Consider the following 16,480-nt stretch of genomic DNA (forward strand, 5'->3'; position numbering starts at 1 on the left):
TGAGCAGACTGAACAGGCCCTTTCCTCAGCTCAACATCAGCAGATCATGGCGAAGTGCAAATTCTTTCTAATTCCCTGGACAAATGGCCTGATGTTGTGTCCACCCAAAGAGCCAGCATACTTGTCACGTCCCTTCATTACATCAGTTTTCATGTGATCACATGTAAGCCCATGCCACCTGAATAGTTCAGTGTCTGATCATGGCTAGTCATATTGGCCATCCGTCCACCTCACTCTCTGGAAGACAGGCTGGTTTGGCCACACACCAAAATGTTGGGCTGATCCCGTTGACTCAATAAGTGTATACGGAGATGCCTTCTATGAGCAAGGCATTGTGTTCAACACTGACTGAGCTTTGCATAGGAGAATATCAAAGTTTAAGTGGCCTGTCCTCCTTTTTCTCTTCTTCTACAACCTTCTGGGACCCTCCTACTACCACTTTCTGCCCTGCTTGTCTTATCAAACTCTTAAGGAAGGTTCTTTATGTCCTTCATTAACAGCTCAGTGTAAATTAAACTACCTCATTTAGAGGGTATATTTATTAAATATGAAACCCCTCCTGTGACATACATAGGTCACCGTGAGTCAGAATCACCTCAACAACTGGTTTGGTTTTTTGGTTTTATGTGAGAGAAGGTATCAGGAGATTTTCTTCCTCTGCACGATATTATCTATGGATGAAATGTAATATATGCAAAGCTCCTAGCAAAATGCCTAGTACCTGGGAGGTGTCACTAACTGTCGGTCCCCTTCCCATGGCAGTTAGTCAGGGTGCTAAGCTGCAATTTGGTGAAGAGGAAACACTTAACAAAGTTCTAGCTCTGGGGCCTTTCCCTTCAGACTGCAGCTATAGACTAAGGGCCGTGGCTCCAGCATTGGCATTGCTGCTGCTGGGAATGGGCCAGCACATTTGCTCACAGTCAGCCCCACAGGAGGTGCTGCCTGCCTACTGCCATTCTCCATCTCCAGCTCATCCCATCATGCCTCACCAAAGCACCTTTCACAGCCCTGTCCTCCTGCTCCACCACGAGCTTTTGTATCTCATCTTTCCTCCTGATAGTAGGATAGACAGTCATCTGGTAGGGCATCCTCAAAGACGTCTGCCCCTACCCTTGCTGAGTTTCTCACAGGCACGGAGTCAAAGCCAGAGGCACCCTCCAGCACTCAACCCAAGACAGTCGTGGTGATGTGTTGTGGAGGGTTTCCGAGACTGTAAATCTTTACGGGAGCAGAAAGTCTCTTCTTTCTTCCATGGAACATCTGGTAGTTTCAAACTGCTGACCTTGAGGTTAGCAGCCCAATCAGTAACCACTACAGTATTTCCCTGATACCCTTATGGATCTGAGGATAGAATGAGCTCCAGCATGCAGTCTATAGGAAGAGAGATGGCAGGAGGTCCTGAGCTAAGCACAGACAGAAAAGGGGAGAAGACTTAGACCAGAGCTAAAGGAGATATGAGCAAACAAGCAGGAGAGCAGGAAGCCCTGCCCCAGAGTGGGAAAAGCATTGTAGCCTCAGGTACATCCTGGGCTCAGCAGGAACTCAGGCTCAGGCTCAACAGAGACTCAGGCTCAGCAGGAACTCAGGCTCAGGCTCAGGCTCAACAGAGACTCAGGCTCAGCAGGAACTCAGGCTCAGGTTTAAGAGAGACTCAGGCTCAGCAGGGACTCAGGTTCAAAAGGGACTCAGGCTCACTTCCCTCTGCTCAGGAGAAACAGCTTTTCTGTGCCTTTATTCCAAAGATCCAGTGTCAAACTCAAAGGCACATCAAAATATGATGCCAAAAATGGCTCAGCTCTGCCCAACAAACACTCACAGGCCTAGCTGTCTACAGTAGAGGAAAGGGACAGGCCTGTCACTGATTCACCCTGCCCTGTACTACACAGTCAGGGTTCTTCCTCCTAAGCACCATCTCATCTGTGACTTCTGTTCCTCGCTCAAGCCTGTATCAGGCAGGCCATATGCCATTCCAATTTTACAGAAGAGGGAAATGAAGCACGGGTATGCTAAGCAACTTGGACACAGCTATATAGCCAGAGAGTCACTGAATTGGGTCAGAACTCAGCGCTTCTTGGACGCTAACCTAGACAGCCTTCTCCCACATAGAACTCTCACCTTCTCCCTTCTATGGCTCCATGGCTTCATCAGCAATTGCAGGAGGAAGAAGCCACAGTGGAAGGGGGTAGGGAGGGTTTGTATGTGTGTGTGTGTGATTGTGAGTATGCATCTACAAGTGTCTCATCTTTCCTCCTGATGATTGTGTATGTGAGTGTGTGTGTATGAGTGATGTGTGTGACTATATTTGTGACTGTGAATGGTGTGTGTGTTTGTGAGTTTGTGTTTCAGTGGTGTATGAATGTGAGCATGCTTGTGAGTGGTGTATGAGTGATATGTATGTTTTAGTGGTGTGTTGTATGTGTGTATGAATGGTGTGTGTGAGTGGTGTGTGTTTTGAGTCTGTGTGTATGAGTGGGCTGTGGGTGTGTTTGTGAGTGTGTGTGTTTGAGTGGTGATGAGGTGTGTGAGTGAAGGGGTGGGGGCGTACCTACTGAGGGACAGGTAGGAGGATTTGCAGTTTCTAATTTGTCTCTCCATTTCGGACATGTAGGTGCCGCTCCCGGGAGAGCCAGATAGCCATGGTGTGTCAGGAGGAGGTCTCTCAGAACGAGACCTATGAGGTGAAAGTAACAGAAGATACAGAGTACTGCAGTGAGCCCAGCCTCATCTCCACAGAGATGTAAGTGCTGCCACCTTTGGCCTGGGGTTACTGATGGGTGTTGTTATTGTTGTTAAGCGCCGAGTCGGTTCTGACCCATAGCAACCCTGTATAGGGTTCTCGAGGAGCAGCTGGTAAGCTTGAACCATTGTAGCTTCCTGAAACTGCCCCTCTGGGCAAGATTTCCGGGAGAAGAGGAAATGGAGTGTCAGGAAACATCTGCAAACTATCTGCTACCTCCTTTGGGAGATGAAAAGTCCCCTGACACCCCTCCCAGCACTCTTTCTTTCTCTCCCCTACCCTTACCTGCTTGGTCTTTTCTTTAAATGCTTTCAGGAAAACCTGCAAAACAATGTTTCTTAAGCTTTTAAAGACAAATATATTTAAACAAATGCCTGAAACTACTTAGATAGTGCCAGCAGATGGCACTGTTGGCAAAGCTAAGGCAGACAGTTGTCGGCCCTAAAATTTGAATTTTCTAAGAGTAAGCATTTGTGGCAGAACCAGATCCATTAGCAAGGTGTGACATCCATTTAGTCCGTCCTGCTGTGGCACTGTAGGGTAAGCACTGGGCTGCTTACCACAGGGTCAGCAGTTCAAACCCACCAGCCGTTCCCTGAGTCAGAACTAACTCAACACCAGCCACACTTTTGAAAATAGCATTAAACAGAATCGAATAGGATGGGTTAATAAGCACAGAAAATGTCAGAGTATACCAAATGTCACAAAGGAAACATATGTGTTTCATTGTCATTGTGTACTGAGCCTCACTGTAAAATGTGTTTATGACTGTGGTTGCAAACACTGTTTCAGAGGCTTTCCGGGGGCACTTTACAGAAAGCCAGATGATGGTGGTGGCAGTGTGACCCTGCAGTGTTAGGAGTCCTGCGTCCCTGTCCCTTCTCTGCTCAGCCAGTAGCGTGTGCTGCCTTTTGAAGTCTGTGCCTTCTTTCTTGGGTTGCAAGAATAGCAGAGGAGGCTTCTTCCCTCCCAGTGTAATATGATGATTGTATTCTTTTTCGGTAAGGAGCTCTGGTAGCACAGTGGTTACAAGTCGGGCTGCTAATCTCATGGTCAGCAGTTGGAAACTGCCAGCAGGTTCTGCAGGAGAAAGATGAGGTTTTCTGCTCCTGTAAGATTTATAGCCTCGGAAACCCTGTATAAGGTTGCTATGAGTCGGAATTCTTGTTAGATGCCTATGAATCAACTCCAAATCATAACAACCCTCTAGAACAGAGGAGAACTGCCCAGACTGTCACAGTTTTCACCCTAAGAGTGGCCTGTGGGCCTTTGGGTTCAAAACACCAACCTTTTGATGCGAAGTCAAGCACTTTAACCACTGTGCCACCAGGGCTCCTAAGAAGAAGAATCTAGCAATTGCCAAAAAACATAGGAATTGCCATCAAGGGACCAATGACCCTTGACAAATCAGTTAGCTTTCCTGTGCCTTGGCGTGCTTACCAGCATGTGTGTTTGGGAGTGGTGGGTCAGGGTAATAATAGCTTTTGCTTTTCTGACTCTTGAAATAGAAACCCACCCCAATGCCGTTGAATTTTTTCCAATCATCACAACCTTGTAGGACAGAGTAGAACTGCCCCTCAGGGTTTCCAAGGCTGTAAATCTTTACAGAAGCAGACTACCACGACTTTCGCCTTTGGAACTGCTGGGGAGTTCAAACCACTGACCTTTCAGTTAGCAACTGAGCATTAACCACTTCAGTTAACCACTGTGTCACCAGTGCTCCTTCATGAAATGTTGTTGTTGCTTCTAAGCACCGTTGAGTTGGTTCTACTCATAGTGACCCTGTTTAGGATTTCTGAGGAGCAGGTGGTAGAGTTGAATCATTGACCTTTCGGTTAGTAGTCCAGTGCTTATCCTATAGTGTCACACCAGGACTCTTCATGAAATATATTGTTGTTGTTAAGTGCCATCAAATCGGTTCTGACTCACAGCAACCCTGTATCGGGTTTCCGAGGAGCTACTGGTAGGTTTGAACTGCTGACCTTACAGTTCAAACCGACCTTGTGGTCCAGTGCATTGTCCTGTACCACACCATGAATACAAAACTAAAGGAAATATCTGAAGTTCCTGAAGAGATAACATTCTCTAAATTGACTATGACTTCTCCAGTTTTCTTTTGTTTGGGGTGGGGGTGGGGGTTGTTTTGGGTTTTTTTTTTTACTTTTTATTGTGACTTGAGCGAAGGTTTACAGAGCAGATCATCAGTTTTACATTCAGTAAATCCTACACTTCATTTCATTGTAATCCCTTCAGTGTAACATCACTTATCCCACTTCCTCCCTGTGTTTCCTGTTTCCATTCCGCCTTCTTTCCCAACCCTTCTGAACTTCTTGTTGTTGTTGTTAAGTGCCATCCAGTCGATTCCGACCCATAGTGACCCTGTATAGGGTTTCCAAGGAGTGGCTTGGTGAGCTTGAAGCAAATGGCTTACAGTGCAAACGGCTTTGCAGTCTGGGGCATTAACCCACAGCGCCACACCAGGACTCCTATAAGGTGATATGTTGACTCATAGTTACCCTGTACAGGGTTTCCGAGGCTGTAAAACTTTATAGGAGCAGAAAGCCTCATCTTTCTCCCGCGAATGGCTGGTAGTTTCGAACTGTTGACCATGACGTTAGCAGCATGATTCATAACCACTGTGCTACCAGAGCTCCTTCTTGGATAAATGCTGCCCTTTTGATCTCAAATGGTTGACCATTCTATGGTGGTGTTGTCCCCCTATATACTTATCTATTGTTTGGCTGAAAATTGAGACCCAGGGGTAAATTTCTTTCCAGATTTGAAGGGTGACTAAGGTCATAGTCTCAGAAGCTCCCCCTGTCCCTATCAGACCGGTAAGCCTGGTCTTTTTATGATCTTGAGTATGGCTCCACATTCCCCACCCTCCCACCCCCTTCTCTCTATTTAGGACCTTCTATTGTGATTCCTTGTAGAGTAGTTGGTAGTGATAGTCAGGCACTATTTGTCATTTGGTCTATTTGTTTCCATGCATCTTTGATTTTATTCTTCCTTGCTCTGGATGGGGAGAGACCAACAGTTACACCTTGTATCACTTGCTATCTTAAAGACCCCAGTCACTACTTACTAAAGCAGGATATAGAACATTGTCTTTGTGAACTGTATTAGGCCAATTGACATAGCTGTCCCCCAAGACTGTGGTCCTAAGCCCCCAAGCCCAGTGACTCATTGCCTCAAGGCATTTGGTTATGGCTAAGAAGATTTCATACCTTTGTCCTCTGTGTGCTCCACCACATTCATGGATGTATTTGTAGCAGATGTGAATTGGTGATGCTGCTGCAGTTAAGTGCCTATGAGTCAGTTCTGACCCATAGCTACCCTATACAGGGTTTCCAAGGGTGGCTGGTGGGTTCAAACTGCTGACCTTGTGATTCACAGTCCAATGCTTATCCTACAGTGCCACGGTACCCATGTACAAATACCCTCTGTCAAATTTTTGTGAGGTTCCAGTCATCCAGTTTTCGTTCTGCTGTTTGTATGTTTGCAGTTATGTTTGAGAGTGTATTTATGCCATGTATCAGGGCCTCTAAGCTTGTCGCTACTTTTCTTTGATGATCTGTATAGTTTTAGGTTTTACATATAAGTCTTTGTTCCACCTTGATTTCATTTTTGTATATGGTATAAGATATGGGTCGTTTCATTCTTCTGCAAATGGAGATCCAGTTTTGCCAGCACCATTTGTTAAAAGAGACTGTCGCTTCCCCATTACTGTGTTTGAACTTCTTGTCAAAGATAAATTGTCCACGTTGTTGTTAAGTGCGGTCAAGTTGGTTCCAACACACAGCAAGCTTGTATAAGGTTTCTGAGGAGTGATTGGTGAGTTTGAACCAACAACCTTACAGTTCAAATGCACCTTGCAGTCCAGTGCTTATCCTACAGTGCCATATGACTCCCAGTTGTCCATAGGTGCATGGACTTATTTCTAGGTTCTCAATTCTATTCCACTGGTCTATGTGATTATTGTACCAGTATCAGGCTGTTTTGACTACTGTGTAGTAGGTTTCGAGAATGGGGAGTGAGAGGCCTCCTGTTTTGTTCTTCACTAGTAGTGCTTTGTTGATCCAGAGACTCTTTCCTTTCCGTATAAAGTTGGTGATTTAGTTTTTCCACATCTTTAAAGAATGATGCTGGAATGTGGATTGGGATTCTATTATATCTATTGATCGCTTTGGGTTATTGTTGAGTCGGTACCGACTCATAGCGACCTTATGCACAGCAGAACGAAACACTGCCTGATCCTGGGCCAACCTCACTACTGCTGCCATGCTTGAGTCCATCAATGCTGCCACTTGGCCAATACATCTCATTGGGGGTCTTCCTCTTTTTTTCTGGCCCTCCACCTTACCAAACATGAGATCCTTCTCCAGCAACTGGTCCCTCCTGACAATATGTCCAAAGTGTGAGAGATGAAGCTTGGCCATCTTGACCTCCAAGGAGCACTCTGGCTGCACTTCTTCCAAAATGGATTTATTGGTTCTTTTGGCAGCCCATGGCACTTTCAATATTCTCCTCCAACACCATAACTCAAAAGCATCGATTCTTCTATGGTCTTCCTTATTCACTGTCCAGCGTTCACATGCATGAGATTATTGAAAATACCATGGCTTGAGTCGGGCGCACCTTAGTCTTCAAGCTGACATTTTTGCTCTTCAACACTTTAAAAAGGTCTTGTGCAGCAGATACAATGTTAGTCTTCCTATCCATGAGCATGGTATATTTTTCCACTTACATAGGTGTTTTTTGGTTTCTTGTAGTAGTGTTTTGTAGTTGTCTTTGTATACATCTTTTATTTCCTAAGTATTTCACCTTTTGGGTGACTGTTGTAAATGGAATTGTTTTCTTGGTTTCCTTTTCTGAGCTATCTTTGTTAGTGTAAAGGAATCCAACTGATTTTTGTACGTTGATCTTGCACCCTAGCCACTCTGAATCTTTTCAATGATTTCCAATAATTTTCTTGCTGAGTCTTTGGAATTTTCTATATGTAGGACCATATCATCTGAAAATAAAGAGTTTTACTTTTTCTTTGCCAATTTCAATGCCTTAAATAAATTTCCCATTCTTGCCTTGTAACTCTGGCTAAGACTTCAGCACAATATTGAATAGGAGTAGGAGTAGTGACAAAGGGCATCCTTTTCTGGTTCTCATTTGTAAGGAAAATGCTTTCACTTTCTCTCAAGAGTGCTATTGGCCATTGGTTTTGAATAAATGTTCTTAATTATGTTGAGGAATTTCCCTTCTATTCCTCTTTGTTGAGTGTTTTTATCAGGAAGGGGTGTGATACACAGGGTGCCCTGATAGAAGGGGGTCTCCCCCTCTGCAGCTCCTGTTTCACCTGCACAGTCCCTGTCTGAGAGTAACAAAGTGGGGCAGGCAGCTGCAGATGGGTACCGGGACATCCTCCCCAGGTGGGGCAGGCAGCTGCAGATGGGTACCGGGACATCCTCCCCAGGTGGGGCAGACACAGGACCTAAAGAGCTAGTATTAACAGTACTTAGCAAAGTATTATCTGCCATGTCCTGTTCTTCTGTAGGCATTTCTGAACTCATAACTTGATGAGCCCTGGTGGTGCCATGACTTAAGCTATGTTCTGCTAACTTCATGGTTGGCAATTCAAACCTACCAGGGGCCCCTCAGGAGAAAGAAGAGGCAGTCTACTTCTCTAAATATTTGCAATCTTAGAAACCCTATGCAGCAGTTCTCTGTCCTAGAGGGTCCCTATGAATCCAAATCAAGGGCAGTGGATTTGATTTGGTTATTATAATCCTATGGGACCATGAATGGACCTTTGTTGGAAGGGAAATTTTTCAGCACATACAAGGAAGCTTCAAAAAAAGTCATAGAAATATTCCATTATCTCTTCATTCCATTTGTCCATGAACTTTTTGAAGCCCCTTTATCTCTGTACATGTAAAAATGTAGATTATTCCTGAAAAGAACCTGTAAGCCTAGAGTTTTTTACATCTCTGACCCAAGGATGCCTTCTCTGTTTCAAATCAGAACCACATGGCTTATACAACACAAGCTGGAAACTGCCAACCAGCAGGGTGGGAAGACATGTGTGATGCCAGAAAGCAGGGCAGAATTTCTTGGGGTGACAAGTATCTGCTGCTTCTTCCCCAGCCCTTGTTTGTAAGTGCTGAGTGTGGGTTCCCTGTACTAAGGAAAGAGGCAAGGTAGGCATCCCAAGGGGGTGGTACTTCCTGCCCCCAGGAACAAGCCCCGGGAGTTCTCTGTTTCAGGCTCGCCTATCAGGATGATGAAAACAGACAACTGACGCCCCCAGAGGAGGACAAGAGGGACATCCGTCAATCTCCAAAGAGGGGTTTTCTCCGCTCTGCCTCACTAGGTAAACATACGCCTCACTCTCCAGATGTGATCACTGGTCACCCCTGAGATGACACTGGTCAAGGCACTTGGGGATGAGTGAGAAACACCTGTGGCCTGGCTTCAGCCACCTCAACCCAAGTGGGTGATGAGATTCCTAGGTGGTGAGAAACAGTTTCCAGAATCAGGTGATAAGATACAGTTCCCAGAGTCAGATTTGCTGGGGTGGGACTTGCACATATCCTACACGATGGGGCTTAGAAACCAAGCTAAGCTCAAAAAGAAGTACGAGGGTAAGTCAAAAATTAGTCACACTCTGGCTGCAAAATTTATTTTGATCAACTTTTAGAAAAGACAAATGTCATTTTCAATATAATCTCCTTGCATTTTAATATGCTTTGTCTATCTGTCAACAAGCTTTCGTATTCCCATTATTTTAAAATGTTTTAGGCTAAGCTGTGAGCCACGACTGTACCGCTGTCTTCACTTCTTTCTTAGAGCTGAATCTTCATCCTCAAAGGGCTGCTTTCAGGGGACCACACAGATGAAAGTCCTATGGATCAGGACTATAGGGAGGATGCTTTAGCACCTCAAAAGGAAGTGTTTTGAGAGTATCCACAGTGTGGGCAGAGATGTGAGGATGTGCATTATCATGCAAGATCACAGGGCCCTTGAATATCCTGAGAGTAAACGGCAGAATATGGAATGGAAACATCCTCAATAGCTGACCAAAGCAATGTTCAAAAGTCAACCATCAGCTGGCAAATCAATGCTTACTTACAGTTTTCTGGGATTTTGTCAGTTTTCTAGAACACTATCAGGAAAAAGCTCCAACAATCAACAGTGCTCATTTCACTGAGATGCTCACTGAGGAGCTGAAGTCTCAACTGCTAACCAAGGGTGTTGTGATCTTGTGTGACCCTGCATGTCTGTTGGCACTGCAAAAACTTTGTTTTTTGAAAGCAGCCCTTTAAGGACAAAGATTCACCTCTGCCGAAGAAGTGAAGACAGCGGTGCATTCGTGGCTCGCAGCTCAGCCTAAAATGTTTTTGATAAGGGAGTACAAAAGCTTGTTGACAGACAAAGCATACTGAAAAGCAAGGAGATTATGTTGCAAACTGATGGATTTGTTGATTAAAATAAATTTGCCAGCCAGAGTGAGGGAAATTTTTGACCCACCCTTGTATAGCTGGAGTAACTAACACTACTTCCTGCCCCCCATCCCCGTGCACACACACTCTGGAAATGAGCCTTTTCAGACAAAATGCCCTTGTATCTGTCCCTGACCCCCTTCTTTGCCTGACTTTGCAGGTCGAAGGGCCTCTTTCCACTTGGAATGTCTGAAGCGACAGAAGAATCAAGGCGGAGATATGTCTCAGAAGACAGTGCTGCCCTTACATCTGGTTCATCATCAGGTGACCCATACTGACAGACAGGCCGCTGGCCAATGCTTAGCAGACTGAACAATCCCATGATTAAGACATCAGTCAGTCTTCGCTTTCTCAGACTACTGCTGCATCCTACCCATGGCCCAAAGAGCCCCCCAGTAGGGCTGCCCACTTATCCCACTCAGGCGTGAGCCCTGACACAGTCTGTAACCGCAGCATAGAAACCTAGAAGACACTGGTAAGCAGAAACTCCTCATGTGATGCTGAAGGGTCAGCAGCTCCAGGACTCTGCCTAAGCTTTCTTCTCAGAGGCTTGGATGTCATCCAACTCCCCAGACACTGGGCTCACACTGCAGGGCACTCAGGCAGATGTGCTCAGACCTAGCATTAGAAATTTAGCTGCTTCCCACTGAAATACAGAAATGATCAAAGAACCTGCCAGCAACATGGCCAGGGAAAAGGACGGTACCCAAGGAAAACAGGTCCAGGGAACTCAATAGATGAGGTATCTCCAACTGAGATAGTAGCATCCAAGACACCAGTATCAAACATGTTCTTGGTATCTTCTTCTTGTTAAGTGCCGTTGAGTCAGCTCCAACCCATAGCAACCCTTTATAGGGTTTCCAAGGAGCAGCTGGTGAGCTTGAACCACCAACCGTGTGGTTCAAGCCAACTTTGCAGTCCCACACAAGAACTAGTGAAAATGAGGCATAACTGTGAGGATGGCGCAGGAGGACTGGGCAGTGTTTTGTTGGTTATACATAGGATTGCTGTGAGTCAGAACTGACTCAACAGAAACTAATAACAGTAGTGGAAACTTCAAGAATTATCTGAGAGCAGTCTATTACCTCCAGCAAATGAAGGTCTAAACCAGAGTCCTACAGCCTTTTCACAGCCTTAATTACAAACTCCATTAAAATGTCATTTTTACACCCAAAGACTTCCAGCTGCCAATGAAAGCTTGTAATCAGTATAAGAAGCCAGTGTGGGTTGGCTAAATGGATACTATATCCAGCTCAAAGAAATGTACTGTTTTGCTTCACCTGTTTGCATTGTCTTATTGTATATGACTTCCACTGGACTTTCTGAAATACTGAAAGTAGCCTACAAGCTGCCCCCTGAAACCCTCCTCAGCTCTCTGGGGGCTTCAGGAACCCCAGGCTGAAGGCCATCAAGAACAGTGGACGGAGGAGGATGGCAGGACATAGGGACACTGTATGTACTCTTGTCAAAGATTTCTAGAAATGGATTTACCAATCTGTTCATTTCTGTCCTTGTGCTGTTCTCCTACCCTTCAAACTATGCAAGGTCCCCATTCTCCCTGCCACCACAAGGGGCAGTCTAGCTTTCTCTGCCCATGAACGCGTCACAGCTAATGCTCCTGAGCCTCTGCCAAGAGCAAGCCTCTAGAGCAGTTAAGATCCCTGCCCTCAGGTCCTTAAGAAAATTTGGGGGCAGAGGGCATAAACCTGTCTATTGTTTGATTTCAAGACTGTGAGATTTAATTGATGAGTCAGGATAATCTGTCAGGACATTAGAAATGGGTGAACTCCTTGTCAAAGTTAAAACAACAGATACCGGCTTTATCCAGCTCTTTATTTTTGTTGCTAGGTGACATCCAGTTGGTTCCAACTCAAAGCGACCCTATGCATAACAGAAGGAAGCATTGCCCCGTTCTGTGCCATCCTTGCAATCCTTACTCTCTTTGCCTGGTCTTTTAGGATGTCCTTGATCACATACCTTATTTAGCTTGAATATACCTCTACCCTGCAACGTAGTTAGAGAAGGCATCCGTATGCCCGTATTATGGGTAACCCAGGCCTCGTTCTTCAGTGAGAAAGTCAAGACTGAGAACATGCATAGGTGGTAAAACCCACATGAAAGTCCAGATGATCCTGATTCCACCAGTTTTCTGAATGCAGAGGAGGGGAATCACTTCAGACTGGGATGACCACAAGTATATTTTGGGATCATTGAAACTTATGCTGGGTCTTAATGAGGTTGGATTCAGATGAGTGGGAACAATGGGGTGGTCAGGAAGTGAATTCCAGGTGGAGCTAGCTGGAAACAATAGCTGCTTAGAAGGCCGAGGCCTGCCTTTCTTTGGACCTGCCACTATCCCCAGTAACTCATGCTCTTTTGTGTCCACAGGCATTGGCAGTGGCAGGCCTGAGCCCCCTTCTCCAGAGAAGCCATTCCCCCACCACATTCCCCAGGCCGTGTGCCACCCCCAGCAGCTGCGGCTGGCCCCCACAGCCCATTCCCACCCTGAGGTTGGAAGGCGCCGAGTCCAGCGAGAAACTCAACAGCAGCTCCCCGTCCTTGCACTGCAGCTCCTGGTCTGAAGAGAGTCCCAGCTGTGGTGGGGGTGACAGCACCATCCGGAGAGCTCGGCCTGTCTCCCTCACTGTGCCCAGCCAGACCGGGGCCCCAGGGAGGCAGTTCCACGGCAGTGCCAGCAGTCTGGTGGAAGCGGTACGTGGTTCCCAGCAGACAGAGTTGGGGAAGGTCAGGGGCAGTAAGAGAACTTTGTGTGGAGAATGGAGAAGCAAGTGCCTGTGGGAGATTGTTGTTGTCAAGTGCTGTCGAATCGATCCCGACCCATAGCGACCCTGTATAGGGTCTCCAAGGAGCAGCTGGTGAGCTTGAACCACTGACGTTGCAGTTCAAACGACTTTGCAGTCTGAGGCATTAGCCCACAGCGCCACACCAGCATGCAAAATGTTACTGACTTCTGCTGGGGCAGTCCCTGAAAAAAGGGGAAAAGCAAGTACTGAGCAGTATATCCCTACTCCAGGCCAAGGGACCTTGAGAAAAACCTGGGAGAGGTCCATTGTAAAGACAGTGATACAAGTCAGAGAGGTGTGCTGGACCGCTCCAAGTCCAGTGTGAACTTGGGCGACATTTGTACACAGGGTTAAGGTCAGTGGTTCTTAGCTCTGATTGCTCATTAGAATCACATGCGGAGCTTTGGAAGCCTGTGGCTAATTAAATTGATTTAAAAGAACCCAAAAAACTCTTCAGATGATTCCAATACACAGCATGGCGAAGAACCACGAGAGAACTTTCAGTTCCCCTGCACTCTCCCTTGATCTGAGCATCAAGCTCAACTCTGAAGCCACATTTGAGGAGGAGACTTTTAACCAATGGAGTTCTGGTGGTGTCGTGGGGCACACATTGCCCTGCTAAGTACAATGTCAAACTCACCAGTGCTCCACAGGAGAAAGATGAAGCTGTCAGCTCCAGTAAAGATTTACAGTCTCAGAAACCCAAAGGGACAGTTCTATTCCGTCCTATGGGGTCGCTATGAGTGGGAACTGACTCAGTGGCAATGAGTTTGTTTTAGCGGGCTGACAAATTGAAGGGGCACTGGTGGCGCTATGGGTTTAGCGTTGAACTTCTAACTGCAAGGACGTCTGTTCTAACCCACCAGTCACTCCATGGGAAAGAGATGAGACTATCTACTCCCATAAAGACGTACAGCCTCAGAAACCCTATGAAGCAATTATACTCTATCCATAGGTTCACTGTGAGTCAGGGTCGACTTGACAACAGCGGGTTTGGTTTTGGTTTGGGGGTTGACAAACTGAAATCAATCTTAAGGGGGAAAACCTGTCATATGAGAATTGATGGGGGAAAGATGGCCTCAAAAGCTGGAGTCAGCCGCTCACACCTGTAAAGGGTTTGTGAGGAGGGAAGGGTAGCTCGGCGCAGGAGGCTTTAAGTACAGACTAGAGCAAGGAGACCAACCTGCAGGCCGGCTGCCTTCAGCTTTTCTGAGGAAGACCTTCCCAGCAGAGCTTTCCAGAATGAGAATGGTCTTCCTCTAAAGTCCTTATGTTGTTTGTTGTTAAATGCCGTGGGGTCAGTTTCAACTCATAGAGACCCTGTATAGAGTTTCCAAGGAGCAGCTGGTAGGGTTGCACCACTGACATTTTGGTTAGCAGTGCAGTACTTACCCTATGGTTATGGACACAGACTAGAAGAGTTGATCTATCCAGATATTAGGCTATCGTGTAGGAGGCAGGGAGTCCTAAGGACCCCTGTCACTCTACTTACTCTGTGATACTTCACTTGGCCTTGGTTAGCCCTTGGTCAGTCCACAATTGTGCCTCCAATGTGCAGACGCTATTGTAGCTGCAGGGATACAGCTAAGAACTAAACAGCCTCTGCTTTCCGGAGCTCATGTTGAGGTGAGGTGAGACAGACAGTAAGTGAACTTACATGAAGTCCTTGGGTGGTACAACTGGTCAACTTGTTCGGCTGCTAACCAGAAGTTTAGATGAGTCCACCCAGAGTTACCTCAGAAGAAAAGGCTGACAATCTATTCTGAAAAAGCATCCATTAAAAACCTTACTCTGACACACACGGGGTCACTGTGAGTGTGACTGGACTCACCATGTTGAACATGTCAGGAAAGGATTATGGGAGTATGCGCAATGGAGGGAAATAAAGCATGTTAAAGAGATAAAGAGTAATGTGGTAGGGGAATGAGACAGATATCTGGGAGAAGCTGTCCCAAGCCACCCTGAATTTTTCAGCCCCCAACCTTCCCCTTAGAATCAGAAGCCAGTCATTAAAGTAGCTGATAGGAAGAATGGGGAAACTTTGGGGGGATCACCTGCTTGGCCCTTCCAAACAGAAACAGAGTCAGGCGTAAGAAAGGATACTGCACCTAGGGGAGAGATGCTCAGGCCCAGAAAGGCAATCAGCTGACCATGGGCAGTGGGCACAAGTTCAGTTTCACCAAAGGAAAATGAAGGCTTCTGGGAAAGAATAATATGGAAAAAACATCTGAGGTGCCAGAGAAGCAGACAAGAGAAGGGGCAGCTTAGGGCCTCCCTGAAACATCACAGCAAAGCCATGCTGCTGCTTAGTGAGTCCTATTTTTATATATTAACAGTTTTCAAATGCCCCAGCCAAAACTCCTCTTAGCTGACTTTTACCAAAAAACTAGTTGCTGTTAAGTGGATTCCAACACATGGCAACCCCCATGTGTGTCAGAGTACGACTGTGCTCCATAGCATTTTCAGTGGTTGATTATTTGGAAGCAGATCACCAGACCTTTCTTCTGGGTAGACTCAAACCTCCAACCTTTGGGTTAGCAGCTGAACATGTTAACCATTTACACCACCCAGGGGGCTCCCTATTCCAGCCTACGCACTCTTCATTCCTTTGGCCACGGTTCAATCTTTACTGCTTTTCTATGAGCGCCCCTCCCAACACACACACCACGCATACACTATACAGATCATCCACACCTACCACACACACAGCACCCCACAACACACACACTATGTGCCTCACATACACACAGACTTGTACAAGTGACAAATCAGAAGCCCCATGTTTAGCCCGAGAGAGAGGTGTTGCGCTCCATAGTAATTTCCCTCTTTGGTTCTTCTTTATGGCCCTTTCTCCCCTTCCTCGTCAGGTCTTGATTTCGGAAGGACTGGGGCAGTTTGCTCAAGATCCCAAGTTTATCGAGGCCACCACCCAGGAGCTGGCCGACGCCTGCGACATGACGCTTGAGGAGATGGAGAGTGCGGCTGACAACATCCTCAGTGGAGACGCCCAGCAGAACCCCAATGGCACCCTATTACCTTTCGTTAACTGCAGGGACCCAGGGCAGGACAGAGCAGGGGGCGAAGAGGATACCAGCTGCGGGCCTGCCCTGGAGTGTCGGATGAGTGATGAGGAACTCCAGGACAGCAGGGTCTACGTCAGCAGCCTGTAGTAGCTAGGGCTGGGGAGATGCTGGGTTTTTTATTTGTTTCAATGTTCCTAATGGGTTCGTTTCAGAAGTGCCTCACTGTTCTCGTGACCTGGAGTTAACCGGAACAGCGTCTTCATTCATTTCTGTTGGGACAAGACGCAGAGTTGGGTGGTGTGGAGAGCCAGCTTTTCAGGGGGGCAAGAAAAGCAGTAACCCCGGTTTGTGTCCGCAGAGGTAGAGTGGTGAGGAGGAGGTGGCAGGATCAGGGAGGGAGAGCAAGAGCCGCCTACCCTCTGG

The 16,480-nt window shown here is 46.6% G+C and overlaps 1 protein-coding gene across 1 annotated transcript in view; it reads left to right on the forward strand.

Annotated features, from left to right (window-relative positions):
- The window catches only part of CACNA1C (calcium channel, voltage-dependent, L type, alpha 1C subunit), a 779,292-nt gene extending 763,088 nt beyond the window's left edge, over positions 1 to 16,204 (forward strand). Inside the window, exons 50-54 of the mRNA XM_006862777.1 lie at positions 2,609 to 2,737; positions 8,995 to 9,101; positions 10,391 to 10,494; positions 12,619 to 12,942; positions 15,902 to 16,204. Of these exons, the coding sequence (XP_006862839.1) occupies positions 2,609 to 2,737; positions 8,995 to 9,101; positions 10,391 to 10,494; positions 12,619 to 12,942; positions 15,902 to 16,204 (967 nt within the window). The remainder of the gene's footprint in view (positions 1 to 2,608; positions 2,738 to 8,994; positions 9,102 to 10,390; positions 10,495 to 12,618; positions 12,943 to 15,901) is intronic.
- The last annotated feature ends 276 nt before the right edge of the window (positions 16,205 to 16,480 follow it).

Source organism: Chrysochloris asiatica, unplaced genomic scaffold (genome assembly GCF_000296735.1).
Source record: "Chrysochloris asiatica unplaced genomic scaffold, ChrAsi1.0 scaffold00050, whole genome shotgun sequence".
Taxonomy (NCBI): domain Eukaryota; kingdom Metazoa; phylum Chordata; class Mammalia; order Afrosoricida; family Chrysochloridae; genus Chrysochloris; species Chrysochloris asiatica.